Source organism: Hyaena hyaena, unplaced genomic scaffold (genome assembly GCF_003009895.1).
Source record: "Hyaena hyaena isolate Hyena2069 unplaced genomic scaffold, ASM300989v1 scaffold_769, whole genome shotgun sequence".
NCBI classification, from domain to species: Eukaryota; Metazoa; Chordata; class Mammalia; order Carnivora; family Hyaenidae; genus Hyaena; species Hyaena hyaena.
In genome coordinates this window covers 628,728-656,585 of record NW_024081401.1, presented here as the reverse complement: position 1 = coordinate 656,585, position 27,858 = coordinate 628,728, and the positions used below count along the sequence as shown (strand labels likewise).

The following is a 27,858-nucleotide window of genomic DNA, read 5'->3' as shown; positions in this document are numbered from 1 at the left end:
ATAAGGTTGTCCTTCTAATTAGATCAAGAGCATTTTGTGGAAGGAAATCATTCCCCCTCACAATTTTATCTCCAGAGCTTGGCACATAAGCAAGCAATCAGCACGTGTGGCTTAAATGAGTGAAGTACATGTATGTTAACTCAATGAATGAAATAGTATATCCTCTTGTTCTTCCAGGAAGGTAGGCGGCAGGGCAGGGAGGAGAGACCCACACTCACAGGAGTTGTCATAGTATAGCTGTCATAGTATAGTATCAAGAGGCAGCTTGGTTGCAGAGCAGCGTAGTCCAAACCTTGAACCTCAGCCAGTTGGCACAGTCCATGTAAACAAGTGGTTCAGGCCAGGTATAATATGATAAATGGGCCTCAACTGATCTTTGCCTTTAGGGAATTTGGGCCCACTATTGCCAGACATATCACTGACCTCTGGTCTAAGGAACTTGAAATCCTTCTTCCCACGTCAATAGCAGCCCATGTGGTTGGTCTGTATCTGGGCAGGGCAAGTACTCTACTCCCTGAAGTGAAAAAGTGAAAAAACATGGCTCAGTTTCCCAGGATAGGCAGAGGTTTCTTTAATTCAATTAATTTTGGGGACTGACAGTTATTAGGGACAGTTTGGATGAAGTGGGCTAGGAGCAGGGAATTTAAATTTCCTCTTTCCCCGAAACTATTATACCAGTAATAATAAGAACGACAGTGGTGCTCTTATCCCTGCAGTCAGCCTTAGGGCGTGGTGGGACCGTAGGCACCGGGAGGCCTCCCCATCCCGCTCCCCTTTATGGCATGCTCAGTGAGAAACACATGCTCTCTCATGGGTCTCAGAGCTGGAGAGACAAGGCAGACACCTGCGGCAGAAGGGAAACTCTGGCTTCCTTGTCTTGGTCCTGCCTCATGCTGCTCTGTCCCCTGGGAGTCTTTATGGGCTCACCTGCACAGCGGCACAGTAATCTCAGGCCTGCCTCTCCTCTGGCCAAAGGGGGCACAGGACCATGAGGGCTGGGGGCGGAAGCCTGGAAGCTGCTGAGTGGCGCAGGTGCAGGCACAGGGCGGCGTCTTTGTTCTTTCACTCATCCATCCCCTCCCCCTTCCTCCCCGGAAACCAGTGACTCTGCCACCACCAGTATTGGAGATGCTGAGCTGTAGGGGCCAAGCCCAGGGAGGGGTGAGAGTAAAGGGGCCTGCGGCAGCTAACAGGTCATAAAGCAGACTGACCCCTCGGCGCAGGACTTGCAGACTCAGCTCCCACATCAGCAGTCACGATGAGCAGAGGTGACAATTGCACTTCGAAACAGCTAGCGCCTGGTGAGCTGGGCGGGGCAGGGGCAGGGGGAGGGGTCACATGGCCCCATGTCCCACCTGCTAGGACCTGGAGGGTTGGGTTGGGCAGTAATGCCCTCCATCCTCTGGCATCCACAGGAATCCCCTCCATTGCCCACGCCTGGGGACTGTGGGCCCTCTTAGGGGCTGCGATGCTGCTGCTGCTGATCTCACTGGCTGCACACTTGTTCCGATGGACTAGTGGCCGAAGCAGGAGCCATCCAGGACAGGGACGGTGAGTAGGGGACAATAGAGATAGGTGATCAAGAGTCCCTCCTTACCAAGAAGTCCCCACTCATCGTCTAATCTCTGTCTTGCAGCTCTGGAGGGTCTGTGGAAGAGGTCCCCCTATATGGGAACCTGCATTATCTTCAGACTGGTAGGCAGACGACACAGGGGAGGGGCACAGGGGCCACGCACGTCCTGGGTGGGTGGGATAAGGGACTGCGGGAGGAGGAACAAGAAGTAACCAGATTACTACTGTTCCCTGTACCAGGTCGGCTGTCTCAGGAACCAGGGCCAGATCAGCAGGATCCAAAACCTAAAGGCCCCAGCACGGTGAGTCATTTGTGGCAGAGAAAGAGGGGAGGGAAGGAAGTGGGGGCTTTTCCAAGGGTCCAGTGAACTTCTAACAGCTTTGAATCTCCAGGCTGCAGAGGAAGTGATGTGCTATACCAGCCTGCAGTTGCGGCCTTCTCAGGGCCGTATCCCCAGCCCTGGAACCCCTATCAAGTACTCAGAGGTGGTGCTGGATTCAGAGCCAAAGCCCCAGCCCTCAGGCCCTGAGCCTGAGCTCTACGCCTCAGTGTGTGCCCAGACCCGCAGAGCGCGGGCTTCCTTCCCAGACCAGGCTTATGCCAACAGCCAGCCTGCACCCAGCTGAGATGGAGGGCCTGCCAGAGCGGGACAAGCATCGCCCCAGCCTCCTCTATTGCAGGGGCTACTGCTACCCTGTCCCTGGCATGACTGTTTCCCAGCTGCCGCCGCCCCTCCCCCCCCAAGACATGCAGCCATTGCCCAGTCACAGGAGGTAATGTTCCCCAAACTTCCTTCCGAGTTATGAGGGAGGCATCTCAGGGGAACAGTAAGCAGGTCCCCAGTTTCTTGGGGTTGGAGGAAACAAAGGTAGTGGGCCCCCTCCATCCACCGCTCCCCATCTATTCCTTTAATGCCCCAAGCTCCTAGGTTCTCACTTCCTCCTCCTTGTGGATTTTAACCAGATCCTCTCCACTCCTGCCCCCTTAAAGTCTACCCCCTAACACTTCAGTGTCCCCTCAGACACAGGAAGTGGGCAATGGTGGAAGGGGAAACAGCCTGAGAGGACAAGGATGGGTATACTCCTCAGGAGCCCACAGTCTGGAGGGATCCTGGAACCTAGTGACCTGAGGAACCCAAGCCTGGCTTCTTATCTGAGAACACTGGCAGGAAAATACCAGTCCACATCCTGCTGCCTCTGTTGTGTCTCCAAGTTGTCAAATAAAACTTCTCTGTCTCAGAAAGTGCTTAGATTTTTATCAATGTGCAACAGGCCCTGCATTGTAGGGGTGTGAACTTTGCTCTCTGCACAGAGCACTTCTGGGGGCGTCTAGCTAGGAAGATGGACCAAGAAGGTCTCTTCCAGGGTGGGTGCTAGGGTGGAGGCGAGAGCGCAGCTCCTCAAGCTGTACTTGCTCAGGATGTGCACTCAAAGCCACCCCACTCCCATCACCTGGAGCTCACCAGCCCCTGACCTACTCTCCCCATGACCTCTATGACTGCTCTGCCACCAGTCACAACCTCAGGTCTACCCATCTTCCTATGGCCTCTGTAGAAGCAAGTGTGGCTTGACAGACATTTCGGAGGTTTCACAGGTGGAAGACAGGGGAAGCCAAGGCTTCTTACTTCCGAACTTCTCCCCTTCCCACTCAGTCTCAGAGGAAATCAGAGGAGGGAACGGTGCGCCTGAGCCCAGCCTGGTGGTCCCAGTGAGAAAGGGGACCCTCTGCACACAGAATAACCCAAATGCCCAGGGTTTCTGGACCTCTGAGGACCCCAACATGGACCTCCCCCCAAAGAAGCCCAGGTCGCTGTAAAAAGCAGGCAGCTGAGGCTGTGTGGGAGGGAAGGTGGCTTTGGGGGCCTGCACTGGATGCGGGGAACCCCTGGCAGCGGGAGGTGGGGTTTTGAGAATTGCTAGTCTGAAGACAGCTCAGTGTGTCCGCGGCCTGGGGGACGTAAGAGCCTGCCTCTGGAAGAGAAGGGGTTTGAGGTCCCACCAACCCCCTGGGACGCGCCGGAAATTGCCGCCGAGCCATCAACACCACCAACCCAGGCCTTAAACTCCGCCCCAACACCGGTTTCCCGTGTCGGCTGAGGTCTCTGCCAGCTCACAACCAAACCCCGAGCGCCCCCGCCAGGCGCCAAGAGGCCTTGCCACGACCTCTGCGCATGCGTAAAGCTGCCCGGTCTGCGGCATGCTGGAAAACGTAGTCCCGACGGTCCCGTGGCCAGTCTCCCCTCTTCCGCTCCCCTCCCCCAGCCTCCATCCTCCCTATACCCGAGTTTAGCCCTGAACTTCGCTGAGCGCCAAACTTGCGGTTCCCTGAACAGCGCCTCCCGCGTTCGAGGAACATAGCGGCCTCACTCCCAGCTGGAGCTGGGTGCGATTCACACTTTGTTTTCCTTCTGAAGCCTGGATCTTCTGCCTTCTCTCTTCCCTACAACCTTTCAATTTTTCTCAGTGTCTGGTCAATCACTGAGGTTCCTGCCCTAGCGTAGGCCCTCAGGCCCTCAGGCCAGGGCTGTGGCAACTTATTGATCCCTGTATCTAGTAAACAAATTGGGGACGCTGGATCCACCTCGGACACCTTCGGAGGACTCCCATGCCTCATCTCTCTAGCTGGACAACTCCTTTCTCAAATACCTGGTAGTTCTCTCCCCCTCTGTAGCTCCAGGAGTGCGTTCCGTAATGGCCTCCTTTCCCTGACTGGTATATGATTCCAGCCATAAGGAGTGCCCCATTTCTGGCAAATTTCCAGGGGCAGATCATTAGGGGAAGCCACAACAGCCCTCTGGAGTCCCAGCTTTCCCCCTCTTCCTGAAATTGCAGCTTAGAGGATAGAAGATAAGCCTAAGAACCAAAGAGGAAAAGGCTTTGGGACCACAAATGCTCAAAGATTAGAAGTTCTTAAGGAATTACTAATAAGTGGGGAGGGTGGGTGTAGGAAGCCATCCAGCCAAGACCCTTCCCATCTTTGGCCTAGCTCTGTACTCTGTAAAGATGAGTCTAAACTTCCAAGCTTGTTTTGGCTATAAGGAGGGAAACAGACCTGGGATATGGAGAGAGACCAAGTTTTAATGACTTCATTTGAACCTTGGATCCAGACACGACCAGCGCTAGATCTGCCTTCTAAACTTTTAGGTTATGTAAGCTAATGCATTTTCTTTTTCTTTCTTTCTTTTCTTTCTTTCTTTCTTTCTTTCTCTTTCTTTCTTTTTCTTTTTCTTTCTTTCTTTCTTTCTTTCTTTCTTTCTTTCTTTCTTTCTTTCTTTCTTTCTTTCTTTATTCTTTTTCTTTCTCTTTCTTCCTTCCTTCCTTCCTTCCTTCCTTCCTTCCTTCCTTCCGTCCTTCCTCCCTTTCCTTTCTTTTCCTTTCCTTCTTTTCTTTTCTTTTTTTTTTTTTGCGTAAGTCATTCTAAGAGTTTTCCATCTCTTGCAACCACGAGTTCTGACTAATTGTGTGGGGGAAAGAACAGCACACCAGCGCCAGCGGAAGGTGCTGAACCTCTGAGATCTTCCCGTATGGCTCAACTCTTCCACCAGCCACCCTCCTCTTACTTAAATGTTACTGCTGTGTCACTTGACCCTAAAATATTTTGCCTAGTATGTGCCTCTTTCCAGGGTTTTTAAATATCTAGAATTCTATAGCTGGGAGGACGCTGGCAGATCTGGCCCAAGCTTATACTCATTGCAAGAACCACCCTACCAGCTTCTTCTTAAACATTTACAGAAATAGGGACCTCACTACCTTACCAAGTACCCCTTTCCAGTCTTTTTTTGAGAGAACTTTTTTTTTTTTTTAATTTGGAGCCAAAATCTGCCTCCCTGTTACTTTTATCATCAATTCTGCCTCCGAGCCACAATCATACAGTCACACTTCTCCCTCCTGTACATGACAGCTCTGATGGATGGCCTAAGTCTTTTTTCCCCCTTCCCAGGGAAAGCTTTCTAGAGTCACTCTTACAGACCTTATGTGAAGCCTACTCATCACTCCCACTGCTTTGCTTGAGCAGAGTCTCTCTCTCTCTCTCTTTTAAATTTACTTTTTATTTATTTTTAGAGAGAGTGTTAAAGTATGAGTGGGGGAGGGGGAGAAGAAGAGGGAGGGAGAGAACCTTAAGCAGGCTCCATGCTCAGAGCAGAACCAGATGCGGGGCTTGATCTCATGACCTTGGGATCATGACCTGAGCCAAAATCAAGAGTCCGATGCTTAATCAACTGAGCCACCTAGGCACCCAACCAGAGTATCTCTTAAAGTATTATGCTAAGAAGTGAATATAGTACTGGCAGCAAATAGTGGCGAGCCCATCTCTTCACTGGGCACCAAGTCTATGGGCTTTGTTTGTAAGGAATACACTCCTTTAGCCTAGCTTAAAAGTGAAGGGGTGTTTTTTTTAGGACACCTGGGGCAATTAGGAAGCCGAATGGAGTGGGAATCACAGAACAGTGGCTATGGTATGTTTGGGGCTTTGCAGACTGTTATTGGATTTTGGCTCTCAAATCTCAGCATCATGGGAGACCTCAGAGAAAGGAGTACATGGGTCTTCCCACTCCTGCTCCTCCTGTCCCATAGCTCAGGAATTCTCTCTGACAGAGTTTCTGCTTCTTTTATTTATTCCTACTTGCTTCCTCATCCTGCATTGTAAATTCTCTACTTCTTGTTTTTGCCTCTTCACAACAGCTTCATATTTTCTCCCCTGTCTCATGATCTCAGTTATATGTTTAATTATAGGAATAGTATGAGCACGTGTGTTAAAACAATCAAATAGAACTGAAAGGTATACAACAGGGGTTCTCAACCAGAAGTGACTTTGCCCCCTGGGAGACACTTGGCAACGTACAGACACATGTTTAGTTGTCACAGCTGGGGAGCGAGTGCTGTTGATATATAGTGGGCAGAAGCCAGGGATGCTGCTAAACATCCTGCAACACATGGGGCAGCCATTCATCGTACAGAATTTCTGTCCTCAAAAGTTACAAGCGCTGAGGTTGAGGGGCACCTGGGTGGCTCAGTCAGTTGGGCATCCAACTTTGGCTCAGGTCATAATCTTGCGGTTTGTGAGTTTGGGCCCTGCATCAGGCTCTCTGCTGTCAGTGCAGAGCCTGCTTCAGATCCTCTGTCCCCCTCTCTCTCTGCCCCTCCCCTGCTCAAGTGCACTTGCTCTCTCTAAAATAAACAAACATTTGAAAAAATTTTTAGTAAATTAAAAAAAAAAGTACTGGGGTGCCTGGGTGGCTCAGTAGGTTAAGTGTGTGTTTGGCTCAGGTCATGATCTCATGGTTTGTGAGTTCAAGCTCTGTCAGCACAGAGCCTGGAGCCTGCTTCAGATTCTGTGTCTCTGTTTCTCTCTGCCCCTCCCCTGCTTGCATTCTGTCTCTCTGTCTCAAAAAATAAATAAATGTTAGAAAATAACTAAATATACTGGCACAAAAACAGACATTCAGATCAATGGACCCACAAACATATGCCAACTAATCTTTTTTAAGGTTGTTTTTTTTTTAATTTGTCTCTAGAGACAGAGAGAGCGTGAGCAGGGGAGGGTCAGAGAGAGAGGGAGTCACAGACTGAAACAGGCTCCAGGCTCTGAGCTGGCAGTCAGCACAGAGCCCGACGCGGGGCTCGAACCCACGAACCGTGAGATCATGACCTAAGCGAAAGTCGGACGCTTAACCGACTAAGCCACCCAGGCGCCCCTGTGGCCAACTAATCTTTGACAAAGCAGCGAAGAATATCCAGTGGAATAAAGACAGACTCTTCAGCAAGTGGTGCTGGGAAAACTGGACAGTGACATGCAGAAAAATGAACCTGGACCACTGTCTTACATCATACACAAAAATAAACTCAAAATAGATGAAAGTCCTAAATGGAAGACAGAAATCCATCAAAATGCTAGAGAAGAAAGTGGGCAAAAGCCTCTTTGACCTTGGCCACAACAACTTCTTACTCAACACATCTCTGGAGGCAAGGGAAACAAAAGCAAAAATGAACTATTGGGACCTCATCAAAATAAAAAGCTTCTGCACAGTGAAGGCAACAATCAGCAAAACTAAAAGGCAACTGATGGAATGGGAGAAGATATTTGCAAACGACATATCAGACAAAGGGTTAGGATCCAAAATCTATAAAGAACTTAACAAACTCAATACCCAAAAAACAAATAATCCAGTTAAGAATTGGGCAAAGGACATGAATACACACTTCTCCAAAGAAGACATCCAGGTGGCCAAACAACACATGAAAAAATGCTCAACATCACTCATCATCAGGGAAATACAAATCAAAACCACAATGAGATACCACCACATGCCTGTCAGAATGGCTAACATTAACAACTCAGGCAACAACAGATCTTGGCGAGGACGCAGAAAAAGATCTCTTTTGCACTGCTGGTGGGAATGCAAACTGGTGCAGCCGCTCTGGAAAACAGTATGGAGGTTCCCCAAAAAATTAAAAATAGAACTACCCTACGACTCTGCAATTGCACTACTAGGTATTTATCCAAGGGATACAGGTATGGTGTTTTGAATGGTCACACACACCTCAATGTTTATAGCAGCACTATTGACAATAGCCAAAGTATGGAAAGAGCCCAAATGTCCATCAACAGATGAATGGATAAAGAAGATGTGTGTATATATATATATATATATATATATATATAATACACATTGTGTGTGTACACACACACACACACACACACACACACACACAATGGAGTATTACTCAGCAAACAGAATGAAATCTTGCCATTTGCAACTACATGGATGGAACCAGCGTGTATTACGCTAAGCGAAATTAGTTGGAGAAAGACAAATATCATATGACTTCACTTATATGTGGACTTTAAGATACAAAACAGATGAACATAAGGGAAGGAAAAATAATATAAAAACAGGGAGGGGGACAAAACAAGAGATTCTTAAATACAGAAAACAAACAGAGGCTTGCTGGAGGGGTTGTGGGAGGGGGGATGGGTTAAATGGGTAAGGGGCATTAAGGAATCTACTCCTGAAATCATTGTCGCACTATATGCTAACTAACTTGGATGTAAATTAAAATATGAATAATGAAAGAAAGAAAAGAAAATAAAAATTTTTTAAAGTGTCAAAGTTAAGAAATCTTAGCACTGAGTGTGAGGGAGGGGGGAGTAAAAGGCTATTCCTCCAGCCCATTCCTACTCCTAGTTGTAGTTCTCAGAGTCATCTACTATTAATGGCTTCTGTTTTTAAGTCTTTTGGTCATTATCCCCGTACCTGTCAATAATACTTACACTACTTAGAGCAAGGGAAGTCTTGGTATATGGAAACCCTCTCCCTTCTACAATCCGTCTGACAACTCCCAGCTATAGAGGATGAACTTTAAATGGGCTCTGCTGAGTTCCTGGCAGAATTTCCTGCAGACCAGTTTCTGGAGAATAGCCTCAGAGCCAAGAACAAGGACCTTCAGGAAGGCAGCAAGTTCCAGAAACAGCCGCCTTCCCAGGAACAATCAATGGCTTTGCTGAGTCTCTCCAGCTCTCTTAAAAACTAAGGGTGGATTGAATTTCTCAGCCTTTGAGGCCAGGAGAATGCAGGCAAACCAGAGGACAGAGAGACCTGCTGGAGGAAACAATTGAATCTCTGACTGAATGAGAGCCTGGAGGAGATATGTGTGAAGGTCAAACACAAAAGATTTCCCTTAGCTAGAAAATGTGATATCAGAACTAAAAATTTCCATACATAAATCAAAGGAGAGGATGGTTACTCCTAAACTCTAAAAGAGGTCCAGAAAATTAAACAGATGAAATATCTCAAAACATGTAACAAAAATATGGAAATGCAGATTGTGTGGTGAAAGACGGGAGACTGAACCAGACCTAGGAGATTTAGCCTGCAAATTCTTTGAGTTCCAGGAGAAAAGGAACGGCAGAGGAGAGTTTATAATGAAATAATAGGTGAAAATTCCCTAAGCTGAAGACATACAACCCTTTACAGGTTAAAATTCCTGAACTCTAAAGATAAGGGAAATCTTACACATTTCCAGGCAGAAAGTTCTTTCTTCTTATGTGCAACTCTGGAAGTTAAAAGAGAGCAAAGGAGAAAAGAAAGATATTTGAAGATTTGTAAAAAATATTCAGTATCTCATCCGAGAAATACTTTTAAGAAAAGACTCTAGTGAAACAACAAATGAATTATAACAGACTTCAAGATAGGTGAAGGTCAAGGGAAGAGGAAAGAAAACAGTGGAGTGCAACGAACCATGATCTATATATTTATATCTATGTCTATATATGTATAGCACATCATATAAACGCTAAAACTCTTGAAACAGAAGGAACACATACATCATAAAGGAACTTCTAATAGGGACTAAGTCATCTCAAGAAAACTCTTGGAATCAGGTAGTGAGGGTAAGGCAAAGTAAGTGTTCCAAGGATCTGAGGGGGGGAGGAGGAGGAGGAAAGGTAGTGAAAGTAATCTAAAGACCATTTCTTATTGGGTTGGGGAGGAAGTAGAAGATAAATAAAGTATGATGGAAACAGTTATTCTGTTTTCACATACTAGAACAATCATGTGCATCTATTTCAGAGAACAGGGCAAAGGATGGTAACTATTAATAGAATGACAAACTCCAAATTAACAAGGAGAAAATGGGATGAATGGCCATTCATTCAATGCAACAAAGGTAAAGAAGGGTTCACAACAATGCTTACAAATTCAAAAACAAGTAAGATGGAAATAAATCAAATATATCACTCAGTATAGTAAAAATGAGTGGACTGAACTCTTCCATTAAAAGACTCTAAGGCTTTGTTATAAACCAAATCCTGGTCAATGCTACTTAGAAGAAACATATTTAAAGCAAAGTGATCAGGGGCACCTGGGTGGCTCAGCTGGTTAAGTGCCCTACTTGGACTCCATTCATGATCCCACAGTTCACGAGTTCAAGTCTCACATTGGGCTCTCTTGTCAGCAAGGAGAAGAGACTTAGCCTATTTTTGGAAAAGACTGCATTCAAATGGCACCAGAGCTAAGTTTTATCTATTCTTAAATAATGATAACTTCCACAGCATTTAATTTAGTCAAAACTATGGGAAAAGAAGAAAATTCCCATATTTAATATTTAGAGCCAGCCTAATTTAATACAATTCCTAATAAAAATTCTAAGTAAAAATGAAAAAGAGGAAAACTGCTGAAATATAATGAAGGCTTTTTACCAAAACTTAACAGCAAATATTGTTCTCAAGGGTGAAATATTAAAACGATTTCCATTAAAATAAACATTTAGACAGAGATGCCTGCTATTATTATTTAACATATCTTGGATGTTTTACCAAATGCAGTAAGTTCTTAACCACATTTACATTTTTGTCAAGTAAAATAACATATTCACAGAGTCTGGGGATTAAAGTGTGAACATTTTGGAGACGCTATTATTCTGCGTACCATGCTCTGTTTATAGATTAGGGCCTCCCAGAGCCAGTGGACCAAAGTAACGAAGATGGATATAACCTGATTTTCAGGGTCTCAGGAGACTTCCTTGACTTCTTGATGTGGGCTACACTTCACCAAAGTTCATACAGATGAGCCCCTTTCCACACAGCAAATTCTTTCCCAACGTCCTCATAGCTGGGCTCCCTCCTCTTATCTACCTTTACAACCCAGTCCTTGTAATAAACAATGGAGAGGCCAGGAGAGAGCAAGAAATGGGTTGAGTGTCTGTGTTCATATGATATAACGGTTATGGGAAAGCTGAAATGCACAGCACTGGCCTCTCAGCTCTTAAAAGCCCCCAGGAGGGGCACCTGGGTGGGTTAGTCAGTTAAGCGTCTGACTTCGGCTCAGGTCATGATCTCACAGTTCGTGGATTCAAGTCCCACATCAGGCTCTGTGCTGACAGCCAGCTCAGAGCCTGGAGCCTGCTTCAGATTCTGTATCTCCCTCTCTCTCTGACCCTCCCCTACTCACGCTGTCTCTCTCTCTCTCTCTCTCTCTCTCTCTCAGAAATAATTAAAACATTAAAAAACAACAACCCCTCCGCCCCCGACTCTCCTGACATTTGGGCAGGCGGAGGCACAGCCTGAGTTACAGGGCTCCTCTCTGATATCCAATCTTGAAAGGTAATATGAATGCCAATATCGTAAAGGCCTCACGTGACACACGTGAGGAAGAAGGATCCTGCTCTCACACCCTATTCAGAAAAGAAGGTGTTGGAAGGGAAAGGAGAATGTCACAAGGGGATGTGTAACCATCATCAACAGAGCTAAGGAGGATAGAGATACAGGCCAAGACTGCTGAAGTTGTCTATGCCATTGCCGATGTGCAGTTTAGCTCACTCCAGGTGCATTCAGGTACACTCTCTCCTGAAGCCTCTCCAAGGTCCCATTTAGGCAGCATATCCATTGATTTTTTTTTTTTTTTTTTTGAGCACATACTAGACACTTGGTTTGGTATTTTACCTGGCATCCAGGCCATGTTCTCCTGTGTATTGGTTCTGAAAACTGGGACATTATAGTTTACCGAATTCCTGCAAATGTTCCTGCAAAACAGATCTACACATACACTGCCCCACCCCCATATACCACAGATACAAGTACCCTGACTGCCCCCACCCACCCGTGCCACCAGCTGCTCTATGTGCTCCCACTCACTCTCACAGGCCCCAGAGGCCCCCAGGGAGCCACCAACACACACCATCCTATGTTATCTGGAGGAGGTCCTCATAGGGTGACTGGGGGAGGGGACAAGGTTGCTGGAAACTTTAATTGAGCAAGGACGGTTAGCAGCTGCAGGGACACCTTAGGAAATAGCCTTAAAAAAGAAAGGTTTCTATAATCTGTCCCCATGACCTTTTTAAGACTTTTCTGAAAATGGTCTCTCATTCCCTGCCATGGAAAAAAATAACAGCTCTCACAGGCACCCTTCAGCCCACAGAATCCTCTGAGCTTAATCCTCCCAGCAGCCTTGACATAGATGCTCACCTCACACAGTTACCCCAACAGACTGCAAAGAGCAGGGGGGTGCATGTACACATGTGCACACTCACACACAGGCACATACCTGCCTCTTCTCAGGTGACAAATGTGTTTTTTTCTACCTCAGTGGGCACTTTTTCTGGGTGGGCTGTGGGGTGCTGCTGGGCAGAGCTCTCAACAGACCCATAGGGCCCATTACAGCACCCCTCCACACACCACTAGTCATACACTACGGCTGTTAGCATGTGGTGAGGACCTCCTTCCCCTTCCTTTTTCCTCCCCACAGAGGTGGCAGTGTGTGAAGAGGTTCTGCGGGGGCAGATGTCATCTACTTCAAGTGGGTTTTTTCCACCTACATACCTTGTCTTGTTCCAGCTTCTTGCTACCCACGGAAGTAAGCCCTTTTGGGGTCATGTGCTGGTAAAAGAACATTAGGGAGCACTTTTGAATTACTGTTCAACAACCCCTCCTCCCCCACTGGTTTCCCCCTCAGCTAGGCCCTTGGCCCCCTTAAGGGCCTCCCAGCCCCTGCTCTTCTCCCACAAATGGCCCCTTTTTCTTGGGGCTGGGTGTAAACGGCCAATGTTGAGACTTTTTTTTTTTTTAAGGAAGACCTTAAGAAGGAAAATAAGAGAAAAAACTAAAACCAAACCAAGAAAATAAAACCTCAGGTCCAGAGTCTGTGCACTCAGCACCCAGCCCTGCTTTGTTTCCTTGCCTCCCTTCTAAGATGCTGCAGCCCTTCTTCACCCCTACCCAATGCCTTTGTTCACCTGCTCCCAGACCCCCCACAGGGTGCATAAGTGGTCAGTGCTGCAGGCTTTCCAAAAGTGTACAAGCTGTGGGTTGTTTCTCATCCTCACCCCCCACCCAGGCTTATCCCCAAGCTTCTGGCTCCTGGACTCAGCTTGCTGGATCCAGCTTGGATGTCTGGAGTCCAGAGTCCAGCAGGAGGCAAGACGGAATGAGGAAGGGGCTGACTGGCCAAATGTGTGATCAGTAGGGAACAAGGGTCCAGAAGGCCAGGGAAAGTTTGTGAAGAGGGAGTCTGGGGGAGTTTATAGAAGAGAAGCACTGTGGTACCAGATCCTCTGCATCCTCCAAAGGGCTGCCACATTCTCAGGAAGGGCTTTGGAATAAGAACCTTCCTATGTGTGAAATCCTTGGTAGCTCTGTAGGGCTACAGCTGGAGGGGAGCTGAGTGAGTCTACCCTGAAAGCCCCCAAACTGATAGGGAAATGAGGCCCACCAAACCAAGTTTCTCCTCCTGGGAACTTATATCTGCTGGGAACTCCAGGATGACGAGGAGCAAGGGCTCCAAAGTAGGGTACCCCAATGTGATGGAGAAGATGGAGTTCCATTCTGGAGCAGTGACTGGGGAGATCCTGTGTTTAGTTGGACACAAAAGAGCTCTGACAACACATAGATAAGCCCGTGGACAGAGCAGCCAAGAGAAGAGCACAGGGCAAATCAGGGTAGATGGTCAGGAGGATAGGCATTTAGAGCCCAGTACTGGCAAAGTGGGTGTGGGATGCATGGAAGGGGAGCACAGGCAGGACACAGGGACCTGAGTAGTGATCCAGTGACACCTCCAGCCTCTCCCCACATGTTGTGGACCTCAGTTTCCCATCCACTGTCCCTCTGGCAGAGGCTTAGGGATGTCGTCCGCTTCACCGAACCCATCTGTCTGAGATTTGCTCATATCTTCCTCTTTTGTAACTAGAAGTCACAGAGCAAAGCACTAAGCTGTGCAGTCACAAAAGGAACACAGAGCCTAAGAGTGTGAAGGGACAGAGGGGAGAGTGTCAAGGGAAGCTTGGGGCCAGTGGAAGAAGGGGGGGAAGGGTGGGAGCAGAGGTGCTCTGGGCCATGGCTGAGGCCATCACCTATGCAGACCTGCGGTTTGTGAAGGCTCCCCTGAAGAAGAACATCTCCAGCCGGTTAGGACACGGTAAGGGTGTCAGAAGCACCTCCTTGATTTTGCAACCTTAGGCTCCCTCATGACCCTACCTCCACCTCCACCTTTTCTCTCCTCTCCAGACCTGGAGGCTGATGAGGATGAGGAACTCACCTACGAGAATGTACAAGTGCCCTCAGTCTCAGGTGGGCCCTTGAGCTTGGCCTCTTCTGGAGGAGGGAACAAAGCAGGTACGGAATGCCCAGGGCGTGTATGTTTGGCGGGAGCGGAGGGGGGGCTGGAGGAGGGGGTGCGAGGAGAGCTGTGTCTCCAGCTGCGAGTCCACAGTATTCTTGGGGTGGGGGAAGAGGGAACAACACCCTTGGGAAAGGAGGGGGTGCTTAGGAAAGAGAAGACTGAGCACTGGATAAATGGGAGCCAGGGAAGAATAAAGCTCCCCGGGGCAAGGTGGAGATCCCAGGGGGGAGACAGTGGCTCCTGGGAGCGGTCAGGGCAGCCCTGTGGGGAGAGGAGTTCGAATGGGAAGTGGGGAGTCATGGGACAGAGAAGAGAGGGGAGGGGAGGGGGGTGGACGAGCTTCCGGGAGAGGCACCGGGGGGATGGGGGGGGCGCTGAGGAAAACATAAGGGGAGACCCAGTTGGGGGAGGAGGGGATCCCCGGGGAGAGGATATAGTAAGACCTAGCGGAGACAGTAGAATCCTGGCGGGGGAGGCAGAACTCTGGAGAATGCTCCCGGTGTCCCGGAGCATTCTAGCGTTTGGCTGAAGGCTTCTCAGCGCGATGGAGAGGGAGAGGGTGGAAAGAAGCGAATTTCCCGGGGCTTCCCATCTTCAAACTGGAGTAGCTACCGGTCCGCAGGGCTCCAGTCGGAGCAGCCAACTGCGTCCTGGAGCTCCGTGGCGTCACCGGCTGCCGGGAGGATTCTCACTGGTGAGTACTGAGCTCCCCAGCTGCGCGCGCCCCCCGCAACGGGGCTCGCGCTCAGGCACGCGGGGCGGGGCGGGGCAGGGCGGGGCAGGGCGGGGCGGAGCCTCCCGCTGGGCGGCCGCTCCCACTTCACCCACCTCGCGAGGCCGCATGGTACGTGGTCGCGATGTGAAGTGCTGGCGGGGTCCGGGCCGGGCTGGTGCTGGGCCCGGCGGTGTTGCGGGTCTGTTACCGAGGGTTTAGCGGAACAGCTCTCCGGAGTGCGAGGGCTGCCCGAGACTCCCTTCCCCGTCCTTTTCACCCCCATTACCACATACATCTTTCCCACAGGTTGACCTAGAGCCTCCCTTCTCCCCCTTTACGGTGGTCGCCACTCATATATCCCCGTCCTCTGTCTCCGCCTGAGATTTAGTTCCCATCTTACTAGGCAGCCCCCCTCAATCCTTACCAGCAGCAATCCCAGCCCTTATTCTGGAACATTTTCCCTCTGCTACCTGCGGAAACTCATTACCCGACGAAACCCACCATGCCTGCACCGTATCCTCTGAGGGATGCCCTTTCCCATGAATACCCACCGAGCCCCTCAGTCTATAGACTTTCGTGGGGTTCTCTGCCCTTCATCCCACTGTCTCCCTAAGGCCGGGCAACCTGCACGCAGTACCTCTTTCTTGGCCTGCTCCTCACCTGCCTGCTGTTAGGGGTGGCCTCCATCTGCCTGGGAGTGCGCTGTGAGTATGGCTCTCCCCCATTTCCCACTTACCCCAAGCAATTTTCTACTCCACTCTCCCCAGAGGCTGCCCTTCCTCTGGGAAGGGCCGCAAGTCACCACCACCATATCCTTAGCTTTTGGTCTGGTCTCCAGCCAGGTCTGTTTTAGAGTGCTGCATCCTCCTAAATTGTCCTTACCTGATCCAGTACCTCCTTAAGCCTTAGGCAGTCAGATCCTGTATTTCAGCCTGTTATGCAAAAATTTTCAAGAAGCAGAAAAAAGACTGATGCTGAAGTCTCAGGGCACCAGAGCACGGCTGAGAAAGATGTCCTCCAAATCTCTCATTATTGCTGAACAGATCTGCAGGTGTCTCAGCAGCTCCAGCAGATGAACAGTGTTCTGGAAGCCACTAACAGCAGCCTGAGGCAGCAGCTCTACCTAAAGATAACCCAGCTGGGGAAGAGGGAAGAGGATATGCAAGGGTCTAGGAGGGAACTGGCCCTGAGTCAGGAAGCACTACAGGAGGAACAGAGAGTTCACCAAGCCACCCAAGAGCAGTTACAGGCCTGCCAGTCTGACAGGGAGAAGACAAAGGAGGCCTTGCAAAGTGAGGAGGAGCAGAGGAGGATTTTGGAGCAGAAGCTGAGCAGGATGCAGGACACAATGAAGCCCTTGTTTACATGCCCCGCATCAGGTATCTGCTCTGGGAGAGGAGGGATGGGAGGGTGTGCGTGAGGGATGGAGTGAAATGAGGAGATACTGGTGGCATGGGCAGGGATCTATCTAGCAGGGGGCATATTAAGTAGTTGAGGAAAGAAGATAGTGAGTGAATCAGAGTGTTGGCTGACACAAGCTCTGCAGCCTTGGCCAACAGAGAGGAGGAGCAAGTTGCATATTGGATTCAGGGCCACTCACCCAGCTCTCAGGCAGAGCCTCCAGGAGAGGAGGGTGTCAGGCAGCAACGCAGATCTCACTGTCCAAAGCACCAAAATCAGGTCTCGTGTGGCTTGGTTTCAGTGTCAAAGATCTGGGAATGCCCTGAATTTGGATGTGAAATTGGTTGTTTGCACATTTTTCTAAAGAGAGGGTCTATAGCTTTATTTCTCACTACATCTGAGATTCCTCAAAGGTTAAGAATTACTGATTGATGAGGGGTGGTGGGGCAAGGTAGCTGAAGCTTGCAAGCGTGGGTAGCACTCACAATGAGGTGGGGGGGTAATGTGGGGTAGGGAACTGGATTGGTGTGTTCATCTATTTTGAAGGCAGGAGCCCAGGCACTGTGTGGGGGTGAGAGAGGGGACACATAAAAGGGGAGAGGCTGTGCAAAAAGCGGGCTGAGATTAGAGGTAGGTTGCCAGGGCCAAGGCAACTGGAATGTTCATGGACTGGTTACCTATTGTCCAGGTTAGGTTCTGTCTAGTTTAGGGGGCATCTGGATACTCCTCCAAGGCTTAAGATAGCAAGATTATGTGTAGACACACCCAAACCTCATATCTATAGCCTTCACATTCTCTATGACCCTCAGTTCTATGCAGTGCTGCCGCCTGGTCCCTCAGCTGCACCCTAGATCCCAGAATCCTAAACTGTTCTTCCACTGAAAGGCGGGTTTCCTATCTCAACTCCGAGATCTGTTTTTTTGTTTGTTTGTTTTAAAGTTTATTTATTTATTTAAAAACTTTTTTAATGTTTTAATTTATTTCTGAGAGAGAGAGCATGAGCAGGGGAGGGTCAGAGAGTGAGGGAGACACAGAATCTGAAGCAGGCTCCAGGCTCTGAGCTGGCTGTCAGAACAGAGCCTGACGCGGGGCTCGAACCCACGAACCATGAAATCATGACCTTAACCGACTAAGCCACCCAGGCACCCCTATTTATTTCTTTTGAAATAGATAGAGTGAATGAGTTCGAGCAGTGGAGAGGCAGAGAAAGGGAGAGGGAGAGAATCTCAAGCAGGCTCTGCACTGTCAACACAGAGCCCGATGCAGGACTCAATCTCAGGAACTGTGGGATCATGAGCTGAAGTCAAGAGTCAGACTCTACTGACTGAGCCACTCAGGTGTCTTATTTTATTTTATTTTGTTTTATTTTATTATTTATTATTGATATAATCTCTGCTCCCTATGTGGGGCTTGAACTCATAACCTCCAGAGCAAGAGTCACATGCCCTTCTGACTGAGCCTACCAGGTGCTCATTCAGACCTCCACTCCGATCACACCCTGCTCCTGCAGGCTTTCCCACATGTCTTTAACCTCATTGAGGCCTCCAACCCACTATCTCTCCCATTTCCTCACTGCATCAGCTGGCACATCTCTCTCTACCCATCACTTCAGTCACTCACTCCTTTGTTCCATCGACCTTCTGGTGCACCAGAGTTCATCACCTGATGAACTCAAGTGCCCACCTTGTGCATGCCTGCACCCATGTGTGCCATATTGTGCGGTCGTTCTGCTTGGTGCCACCAGAACTCTAGTCTCCATCTCAGCTGGTTCCTTGGTGCTGCCTGGCAGCTGGCAGCTTGCTCTCCATGGTAGCTCCTTACCCCACCACCTGCTCTCTCACTTTCAGCAGGTGCCCGGCTCCGTCAGAGGAACTCCCTCCATTTCCTACCACCATATTTATACATTCGTTCACATTTTTGCCCACCCCCATCTTCTGCAAGGATCACTGCAGCAGCTTGCTGCACTGTTCTTCCTAAACATCCCTCTACACCTCCCTCCCCCATCCATTTTTCATGTTGCAGCCTGGGTGATCTTTTAAAAATCTGATCATGTCATCCCAGTTAATTAATTGCATCAAAAGTTATGGAATAAATACTACACATCTAGCCCTGTGACCAACACTTGGGATATAGCCAGTGAACAAAATTCCTCTACGCAAAGCCCTACATTGACTTCTTCTTCCTTGTAAAAAAAAAAAAAAAAATCCTTCACGTGGCTCCCAAGGTGCCTGCCTACTTTTCAGCATGACCCTTATCCTCGGAGCCTTTTCCATGGTACCCACACTGACTTTTTATTCATTTTAGTTGCCTTAGGACAGAAACGCAAGGGGGTAGCTGGGAGGAGGGCATGAGAAAATGTAGACAGAAGAGAGGGAGTGAGTGGGGAAGGAATGATCTTTGAGTGATGGAGGTAGGACTTACGGAACAAAGCAATGAGAGAGTGGGTTGGTATCAGGAGCACTGACTGGAGTATGGGCTGTTGAAGAAAGAGGGATGTTTATTTCTCATAGTCAGGAACAGAAGAACAGGGAAGAGACAAATTTTGGGGTGGAAGGGAAGGAAATGGAGAGAGTTCACATCAAGTGTCCGGCAGTTTCAGCAGAACAGGAACGAAAGTTATTACTTGTGGAAGAGTGGAGAGGAAAGGAAAGGAAAGGAGGTGGTTAGCAGCTTGTGGGGTGTGGGAAAGTTTTGAATATGCAGTGAGGAATGCTTTAAGGAGCTATTGAGATGAATTAGAGCCTACTGAACACTTATGGGGGGCCAAAGTGTAGGGGGTGCAGACTGCAATCATTCAGAAATTAGAAATAGTACCACCTGCCCTATTAATATAAACCTCCCAGACTGTTAAGGAGTGATATTGTTGAATACTAAGGGCTTTTCCTAAGTATGCATAGGAATGGAATTACCAGGGGAGGCCAAAGAAAGATAGATCACAAAGATCAAGTATTAGAAGTCAGTAAAGGTGCTGAGATTAGACCGAGGGGGACGCTGTGAGTAACCAGATTGCAGAGTCCTCACTTTCATCCCAAATGGGGAGATCTCCTTCCTGGGTTTGGGCTGTGCTGTCATACTGTCACATTCTTTCTGGTTTTTAGATACCTGCTGTCCCTTGGGATGGATACTGAGCGAGAAGAGTTGCTTTTACATCTCATTTACTGCGAGAACTTGGGAAGAGAGCCAAAACCACTGTAAATCTCTGTCCTCTGACCTGGCCATGGCCACATTCAGTGACTATTATCTAGTAAGCACACCCTTATTCACAGACTGTAGTGGGTAAAGGAATATATACTGTCAAGTGAGGAATGGCAGTGCGCATGTAGCACGCATTCCTTTTCTGTGCAGCTTCTCAGCACAATGCTTGAGGGGGCCCCTACCAACGGACTGGAGGTGGCATGAGAGTTGAAGCTTATGAACCATCTTTACTTTAACCTGTTTCTCATCTCAGCTTTCTGGTCAGCTCTCAGCACTGCTTTGCAGCTTGTTTGACTCTCATGGCCTTTCAGGCAGAGAGGTCCCAAACTGGTGGGCTGGATTGAAGGGACGGGCTCCTTGTGAACAGAGCAGCCCATGGAATGACTCCCCTTCAAAGACTCGCAGAAATCCTTACCCAGCTGGGAGGTGAACTGAAGGGTGAGCCTCCACCTGAATGGTGGCCCTCGAAGGCTACAGGGATAGGTTACTGATGACCTGATGTCATGCAAAGGTCAGACACAGTCCTCTTGTCAGAGCTCATAGGCCTCCCTGTAGTGTTCATTTTCTTCCACTGGCCCATGTCCTCTCCCCCCTCCTCACACTGGAATATTCCTCATCATCTCCCACATACCTGTCATCTCTCTGAATCTCCCCTCAGGTTAATCCTTACAGCGTGAGGAAGGTGTTGACAGAAGTAAGTCCACCTGGTCCATTTTGGGTTACCTACAACTATGCTAAGATGCAGCAGTCTGACAGTAAAAGATACTCTGGGTAAGTCTGTTAGGATTCCTGGGCATGTGCAACTCCATAACTCCTTCATAAAGACATAGAATTGCAATTCCTCTCCAGGTCCTGCTCCCAACACTCTTTCACAAGTCCATATTGTAATGGCCTATTTGTCCATTTCCTTTACTTAGTAACTCTTGAGGACAGTCTTATTTTCTTTCCCCTCCCAAGTACCTAGCAGTCCCTGGTACCCTTTTTTTTTTTTTTTTAAGTTACTAGGTTGGGACTTATTTTTTTAAGTTATTTATTTCAGAGAGAGAGAAAGAATGAGAGTGGCAGAAAGAGAGAGAGAGAGAGAGGAAGAGAGGGAGGGAGGGAGAGAACGAGAACTCCAAGCAGGTTCTGCACTGTCAGCACAGAGCCAGAATGTAGGGCTTTGAACCCATGAACCATGAGACCATAACCTGGGCTGAAGTCGGATGCTTAACCGACTGAGCCACCCAGGTACCTCTAAGTTACTGGGTTGGGACGTGTGTCATCTTTCCTCAGAGGGAGAAGCTGAGGCTTTAGCTAGGCCTTCACAGCTAGAACCCTAGCATTCTAACTTCCCATCCCTTGACAAGGCTATCGAAATTGAGGTGGCACTTTCTCTGTCAGGATCACTTGGCACTAGAGTTGCCCCAGGAAGTAAGGGAGCAGTGGGATAACTTTGAAGATCAACTCCAAGGACCCTGAAAAAGGATAGTGATCACCTCTGTTCCCTAACTGGAGTTTCCATCTTTAACATCTTGGGTGATTTTTCCCTCTCCTGGTCCTAAGGCCTCTTCAGGTTAGAGTAGACATCTGTCCATGAACTGTGCCCAGAGGTGGCCTTAGGCAGGCAGGGCAAGCTAGGATGTCATTGTGTTTAATGAAGGCAGGGGAGAGAAGGGGGGTGGGGTGGGAGGGGCAGAGCTTATCCAAGTTCGACTTCACCAATCTTTAGGTCTTATGGTCGAGGTTCAAGATGTTACAGGGTACAAAACACTTGGCCAAGGCTGCAGCAGGAGGACTGCACTTCTAAACTTCCCTGCATCTGCGAGATGGCAGTTTTAAGAGATCCAAACAGGGAGTACTCTTTGCCCTGAGTTGGGTAAGCATGAGGGATGGGACTGAGGCTTGAGCGCTGGGGAGGGAGGAGGGAGAGGATCTCAGAGCAGGGGCTCAGAAGTCGGGAAAAAACGTATTCCTGAGAGTGACAGTCACCACCACTGACCTCAGGACCTTGGTCTGCTTATGTAAGGGGTGGAGGGGGCGATTGGGCAGGGAAGGCCTGGAACTGGAGGGAGGCTTCTTGGCTGTCTAAGCAGCTGGGATTAGCTGGATGAACGTTCTTAGTAACAGTGAACCCTGGAGCTAACTGATGCTTTACTCTTACAGGTACGCATGCCAACAAGAGACTGTGCCCCTCACCTGTAACTGCGGCCTGCAGGCCCTCAGATCATCTTCCTCCAGTGTTCTCTCACTCTGCCTGGGCAGTGCCCAGCCAAGGGCTGATCCATGCCCAACACTTCTACCCAGCCTGCTGCCTACTTGAAATCCTGTCCGAGAAACTGGACTGTTCCTGGGAAAGCGGGTGAAGAAGTCTCTAGAAGAGATTTTGGCCTCCCCAAGAACTTCCCAGAGTGGAACTGGGGGGGGGGGGGCGGGGGGGGAGAGGAGGGCGCACGGGCTGAGTGGATAGGGGCAGCCCGGAGCCAGCCAGGCAGTTTTATTGAAATATTTTTAAATAATTTGCACGTGTTAGTCTCATGTGTCAGCAATGCTTTGTCTGGTTCAGTGATCGCCCACGGGAGAGCAAGCCCAGGGGCTAGATAGGAAATGTTCTGTCCCTTGAGTCCATGCTGAGGTTCCCCTACATGGGGAGAAGAGCTGGTCAGCCCATCTGGGGCTGGCACTGTCCAACATGGGTGCTCTGTCCTCACAGGGCATCCTGAAGGCCAGGGTTAGAGGCCAGAGACCACAGGCTCCACTGCTAAGAGCGAGCCCCAGGCAGCTGCAGGCCGGGTGTGGGAGGCTTGGCATGGTGCCCTCGGTGGCAGAGGAGACTGCCCGCCTCACAGTTCAGGTTGCGGTAGCGGGCAACAGCTGGTGTGGGGCGGGGGCACATGGACAGGAAGCCAAAGCTGAAAGGGCCAAGACAGCAGCCAGGGCAGGGCAGCGCCTCATCAGACTCCCGGGGAGCTGAGGGGGGCGGCGAGGGTTCTGTCCGCTCCAGGGCTGCCGCCCGGGGCAGGCTATGCTGGGCCCGGTTCCAGGGCTCCCCAGCCCAGCCTTGCGGGGAGTTCACCACCACAGCTGGGGGATTGTTGTTAAGGCTAGGTCCTGATCTAGGGGACCAGGGCTGGGAGGCCGAGGAACAAGTGCTGATGAAGTTGTCTGTGGCCACGGCCAGAGGCAGCTGCAGAGCTGGTCCTGGGGGTTCTGGCTCAGGGCTACTGCCCTCACACTCCATTCGTTCTTCAGCCGAGGAGCCCACAGTGGGGGGGCCAGGACCTGGCAGTGCTGTCTCCATACGTCGGGGAAGCTCAGGGGATGATGGTAGCGAGCGGCAGCGACGGGCAGGTGTCCCAGGCTGGACCAGGGTCTCTGGAGTGGTCACCAAGGGCAGCTGGGTGGAGGGCAGTGGTGACTGTGGTACCAGGGGCAGGGGGGCGACTGGCTTGCTGGGTGTGTCCAACAGCTTGATCTTGCCTCCCCTGAGGTCTTCCCGTAGTGAAAAGGGGTTGACTCGAGTCAGATTGTCCCCCCAGTTGGGGGGTGATTCTGGTGATGGGGGCAGGAAGAGGTCTGACCGGCTTCGGGAAAGCCGGGGGTCTGGCCTAGGAAGTGTGGCAGAAGGACCCCCTCTTGAAACAGACCCTGTAGACAGAGAAGTGTGTGGTTACTGTTCTTAGCATTGATCAAAGTTCCTTGCGGCCTCATAGTCTCACCAGGAGGCTGGTGGGACTAAGGCTTACAAAAGGGAGTTCCACTGGGTACTTTGGAAAGGGGCAGATGTCACCTCTAGCCCTCCTTTACCTCTTCTTTCCTTCTTCTCCTTCCTTGGCTCTAGAATTTGAATTTTTTTTTTTTTTTTTTTTTGAGATGTCCTTTCACCACAACCCACCTACAGCCTTCTCAGCTAATAAATATACTTAGTCTTCCCCAGATAATTCCCTGAGTCCTAGGGAAGAGAGGCAAAAGGACTTCTGTTGGCTCAAGGTCATGCTCACTTACTCTGATTGTGTGTCAGGGGAGCCCTGGTGAGGGGGGATGGCTCAGGCAGCTGCTCGAGGATCCATTCCAGGTGCTGGGTGATTTCAGTGAAGGGAGCACGAGTGCTAGGTTCCATCTGATGGGTAGAGAAAGGGGCAGCTTCATTCAGGGCTCCAGAAGAGGGTCCTTATGACTTCCTCCCACCACCTGGGACAGGAAGGCCTTGCCAGCTGAGGGCTATGGGTGGTAGGCAAGGGAAGGGAGCGAGGATCTTACACTGCAGCAGTGGATGGCCAGGAGCAGGAAGGGCAGTGGGCAGTCATCCCCTACCAGGGTCTGGAAAGCAGGCACATCCAGGCCAAAATCCTGTGGGTACAGAGAGGAGGGGCCTTCAAGTCAGCCTTCCATGGGTTCTCCTTCTGCCCCCCAGTCAGGATCTAAACCTCCAGGAGTCTAGCGCTCCTCCTTTTCAGATCTGGAGACTTCATTCACCTCAGTACGGGGTAGGTAATCTGGGTCTGCAGGTACTCGAGCAATGAGCTCACAGAGGACAATCCCAAAGGCAAAGACATCAGCCTGGCGGGGAGGGAGGAGAGAATGTCAGTGGGAGGAACCGACAGTTTTCATGTCAGAATGTGTCAGAATTTGGGGGGAAGTCTTGATAGTTTCGTGTGTTGGAGGGGTGCCTATGAAGGGGAAGGGAGATCTTGGGGGTCTGCTAAATATTCAGTAGGGCTGTTAAGGAACTTGGGATGGGGCCTTATAAAAGGTCTCTGGAAGGCCTTGGGAACCTGAAGGACTGGCATCTTACCTTCTCATCATACAGCTCACCCCGCAACACCTCTGGAGCCATCCAGTATGGGGAACCTACCACAGCCAATGGCTCCTTTCTTGCCCCTTCCCTGCAGGCGTAGGGGCAGAGTGGTCAGAAACATCTCACTTAGATAACCCCCCTAAACAAACCCCCCCTCCCCACTCCAAGGGAAATGTCTCTGGAGGCTTCACTTAGATAGGAGCCTTCTAGAAAGTTTAGGGGGCACAGGGACATTCACCTCACCTATACACAGGAATCTTTTCAGCCAGGCCGAAGTCACCCACAACAGCCGTGAAGCCTTGGTCTTCCCGTCGGATCAGGCAGTTCTGACATACACATAGCATCCCCACACACCCATCACCTTCTGTTCTCTGATCTCCCAATATACACCCCAAAGCCCAACATACACCCCAGAAGAGCCCCAACCCTCTCCAATCTCCCAGTTGTCTAATGCACCACAATCTTGCGACTGCATCTATCACTGCAAACATGGGCTGGTACTGAGCCCCTTAGAGCTCCCCTTCACCTCAGGCTCTCATTCTCCAATGCTTTGCTACTCCAACATCCTAATATGTCTACTATATCCACATTCCAACAGCCATGGACCAGTTACAGTGTAACAGTCTCAAATCCCCTTTCATGCCTCCACCCACCTGGCCAGCCTACCTTGGATGTTAGGTCTCGGTGGAATACACCTTTGGCATGCAGGTACCGCAGGCCGCGGGCAATGTCCAGAGCCAGGTGGAGCCGGACAGGCCAGGACAGGGGTTCCGGGGAGCTGAGCAGCTGTTCCAGGGTCCCCCCATTCATATACTGGGGCATAAGGGGAGCAGAATGGGAATGTCAAGGTTTCTGCCTGTACTGTAGGTCTCCCACCTATTAGCCAGGGACACTCAGGAGGATCACAAAGGTCAGAGGGGTGAGTCTGTGCCCTAGGATCCCCACTCACATTCTAGGGCTGTCCTGTCCAAGACCTGTGCAACTATTTAAATTATTAAGTTTAAATAAAATTAAACATTCAGTTCTTCAGTCACGCTAGTCATATTTCTACTGCTGTCTAGCCATATGTACCTACAGAACATTTTCATCACTGCAGAAAGTTTTATTGGACCACATTGTTATACGGCATATAGGGAAGGTGACCGACTGAGGACTTTTATTCTGGTTAGCCCAAAGGAAAGTTCAGGAAGCCTCCCATGGGAGGAGGTCCTGCTGCCTGCCTCTCACTATTCCTCTGTAGATGCACTGGGGCGCTGACTCTCTCTCCCCATGGTGATGGGGGGGGGAGGAGGTCCCCTCCTTCCTGGCCCATCCTCACCTCTGTAAGAGCGTGCAGCTGCCCCTGGTGCACACAGACCCCCATGAACCTGGAAGGGGATGGGAAAGATAGGAGGGTAGGCAGTGAGAACCCAGGCCCCTCTACAGTTCCCACTTTTCCCGCGGGATCTTTCCTCTTCTCCCAGCAAGCTTCTCGGCAAGTGGCTGGGGCTGCTCACCTTAGGATGTTGGGGTGTCGGAGCCGGTTCATCAGCTGCACCTCCCGTAGCGTGTTTCCCCGGTTACTGGGGAGTCTGTTCATTTTCAGCACCATGACTTGCCCTGACTGTCGGTGCCGAACCTGGGGGCGGCATGGGCCGGCGAATCCCGTGCAGATTCTCCAGGTCGCGAGTGTCGTCCGGGTCTGGGGCCCCTAGTTCCAGCCTCCCGTCTAAGGATCGGTCCCGCCCCTCTGCCCTCTCTGCTGATCCTACCTTGTAAACCTCAGAGAAGAAGCCGGCCCCGATCTTCTCCGCGCAGTGGAAATCGTCCACGCGCGCCAGGCTGGACACGGCGCTGCGGAGAGCCCGGTAGGAGGAGGGGCGGCCCCGGCCCGGGCCTCCACCCGTGCCCCCCGGCCCCGGGGGCCCCTCCCCGGGCGCCTCCCCGGGCCCTGGCCCAGGGCCCCGCAGTGGGGGCCGTTCCCCGGCCATGGCCGGGCCCCCAGCCCGGTCCTGCCTCACATGGCAGGGTCCCCGGGGCCCGGGCAGGCCGCGCTTGCCATGGGCGCGCGCCCAGCCGGATCCGGGACGCTGGGGCTCCCACTCCCGCCTGGGAGAATGGAAGATCCGCGGAAGATCCTGGGCCCGCCCCCGCCGCGCCGGCTTGCAGGGCCTGGGTAGACGCGGCTCCGCTTCCCTCGGCGCAGGGCCTGGGCCGGGCGGTGGCAGTGGCTCTCCCGGGCGCCGGCGGGCAGGCGGGCGGGCTCCCCGCAGGCGGAGGCGGGCTGGCGGGCGGGCGGGCGGCGGCTGCTCCGCTTCGCCGCTGGGGCTCAGGCTCCGCGGCCTGCCATGGGCGGGGCTGAGCCGGGCCCCAGCTTAACTCCTTCCAGCCCGGCCCACCGGCAGCGGCCACGCCCCCTCAGGTACGCAACCCCTAACCCTTGGCCGCGACACCCTGGGCTAGAGGGTCTGGGACATCGGGGCCTATTAAGTTCAGGCCTGAGCTGAGTAACTGAAGGGAATTATGAGCTGACTGTGCGTACGCGCAGCTCAAATACCTTTCAGCGGCCCTGGGAGTCCTTTCTCTCCTCCCACCCTCAGTCCGCCGTCTACAGGCAGCCGAGCTCAGGAAGCTGCCGGATTTGTGGGCTCCGTGGGCCAGCAAGGCAGAAATGTATACACTGCAGGCCTAGCCACAATCGGAGGTAGGCCAGCAACCGGCCTACCTTCCCGGTCCCCGCTCTGGCCCAGTCTGCCCATTTCCCAGGTCTCGACCCTTACACCCCTGATTCCCTGACACTTTCTCCCTTCTCGGGCGGTTGTTATCGTGAGCCTGTGGCCAGCCCGTCCCCGGTGTGGCCCACACCTCTTTACTCCATCCCGCCTCCTTCGAATATAGTTCAGAGGAAGAGAGGGGTATCCATCCAGTGACTACACAGCCGCAACCTCCTACTCTTTCCTCCAAAAGACCCTGTCTGCAGAGAAGCCTCCACCTGCCCGGAAGCCCCTCCTTCCTCGAGATCCCACCCCTCGGCAAAACCCCGCCCCTCCAGGAGCCCTTTCCTTCGGAGACCCCTCTCTTCCTCAGTGAGCCGCCCCCTTCAGAGG

General features: G+C 50.9%; 3 protein-coding genes across 8 annotated transcripts; 2 read left to right on the top strand and 1 right to left on the bottom strand.

The window, feature by feature from the left end:
- Positions 1–1,166: 1,166 nt before the first annotated feature.
- SIT1 (signaling threshold regulating transmembrane adaptor 1) lies at positions 1,167–2,815 on the top strand. Of its 3 annotated transcripts, none has more exons than XR_005525772.1 (6): positions 1,167–1,301; positions 1,416–1,551; positions 1,637–1,695; positions 1,813–1,874; positions 1,966–2,346; positions 2,595–2,815. XR_005525772.1 is itself a non-coding variant. In XM_039218562.1 (6 exons), exons 1-6 carry the CDS (start codon positions 1,259–1,261, stop codon positions 2,700–2,702), a joined length of 501 nt encoding a protein of 166 aa, XP_039074493.1. In that variant the 5' UTR covers positions 1,167–1,258; the 3' UTR covers positions 2,703–2,815. The 3 variants fall into 3 exon arrangements, 2 of the variants coding, with proteins under 2 accessions (XP_039074493.1, XP_039074491.1); XM_039218562.1 differs by having other exon boundaries at positions 1,966–2,058; XM_039218560.1 differs by having other exon boundaries at positions 1,966–2,815.
- An 11,513-nt stretch (positions 2,816–14,328) lies between these two features.
- Positions 14,329–22,335, top strand: CD72 (CD72 molecule). 4 transcript variants are annotated; one of them, XM_039218553.1, is made up of 9 exons: positions 14,329–14,480; positions 14,570–14,677; positions 15,307–15,378; positions 16,014–16,103; positions 16,443–16,778; positions 19,899–20,044; positions 20,654–20,766; positions 21,707–21,853; positions 22,141–22,335. In XM_039218553.1, the coding sequence occupies exons 1-8, from the start codon at positions 14,399–14,401 to the stop codon at positions 21,846–21,848; spliced, it is 1,089 nt and encodes a 362-aa protein (XP_039074484.1). In that variant the 5' UTR covers positions 14,329–14,398; the 3' UTR covers positions 21,849–21,853; positions 22,141–22,335. The 4 variants fall into 4 exon arrangements, with proteins under 4 accessions (XP_039074484.1, XP_039074487.1, XP_039074486.1 ...); XM_039218556.1 differs by having other exon boundaries at positions 15,283–15,378; XM_039218555.1 differs by lacking the exon at positions 16,014–16,103.
- Positions 22,336–22,441: 106 nt separating this feature from the next.
- TESK1 (testis associated actin remodelling kinase 1) lies at positions 22,442–27,714 on the bottom strand. The gene is made up of 10 exons (XM_039218552.1): positions 26,524–27,714; positions 26,269–26,390; positions 26,091–26,139; positions 25,439–25,585; positions 25,016–25,098; positions 24,770–24,860; positions 24,451–24,534; positions 24,235–24,324; positions 23,980–24,094; positions 22,442–23,622 (listed from the first exon to the last, which is right to left on the bottom strand). The coding sequence occupies exons 1-10, from the start codon at positions 26,740–26,742 to the stop codon at positions 22,736–22,738; spliced, it is 1,887 nt and encodes a 628-aa protein (XP_039074483.1). The 5' UTR covers positions 26,743–27,714; the 3' UTR covers positions 22,442–22,735.
- Positions 27,715–27,858: the final 144 nt, after the last annotated feature.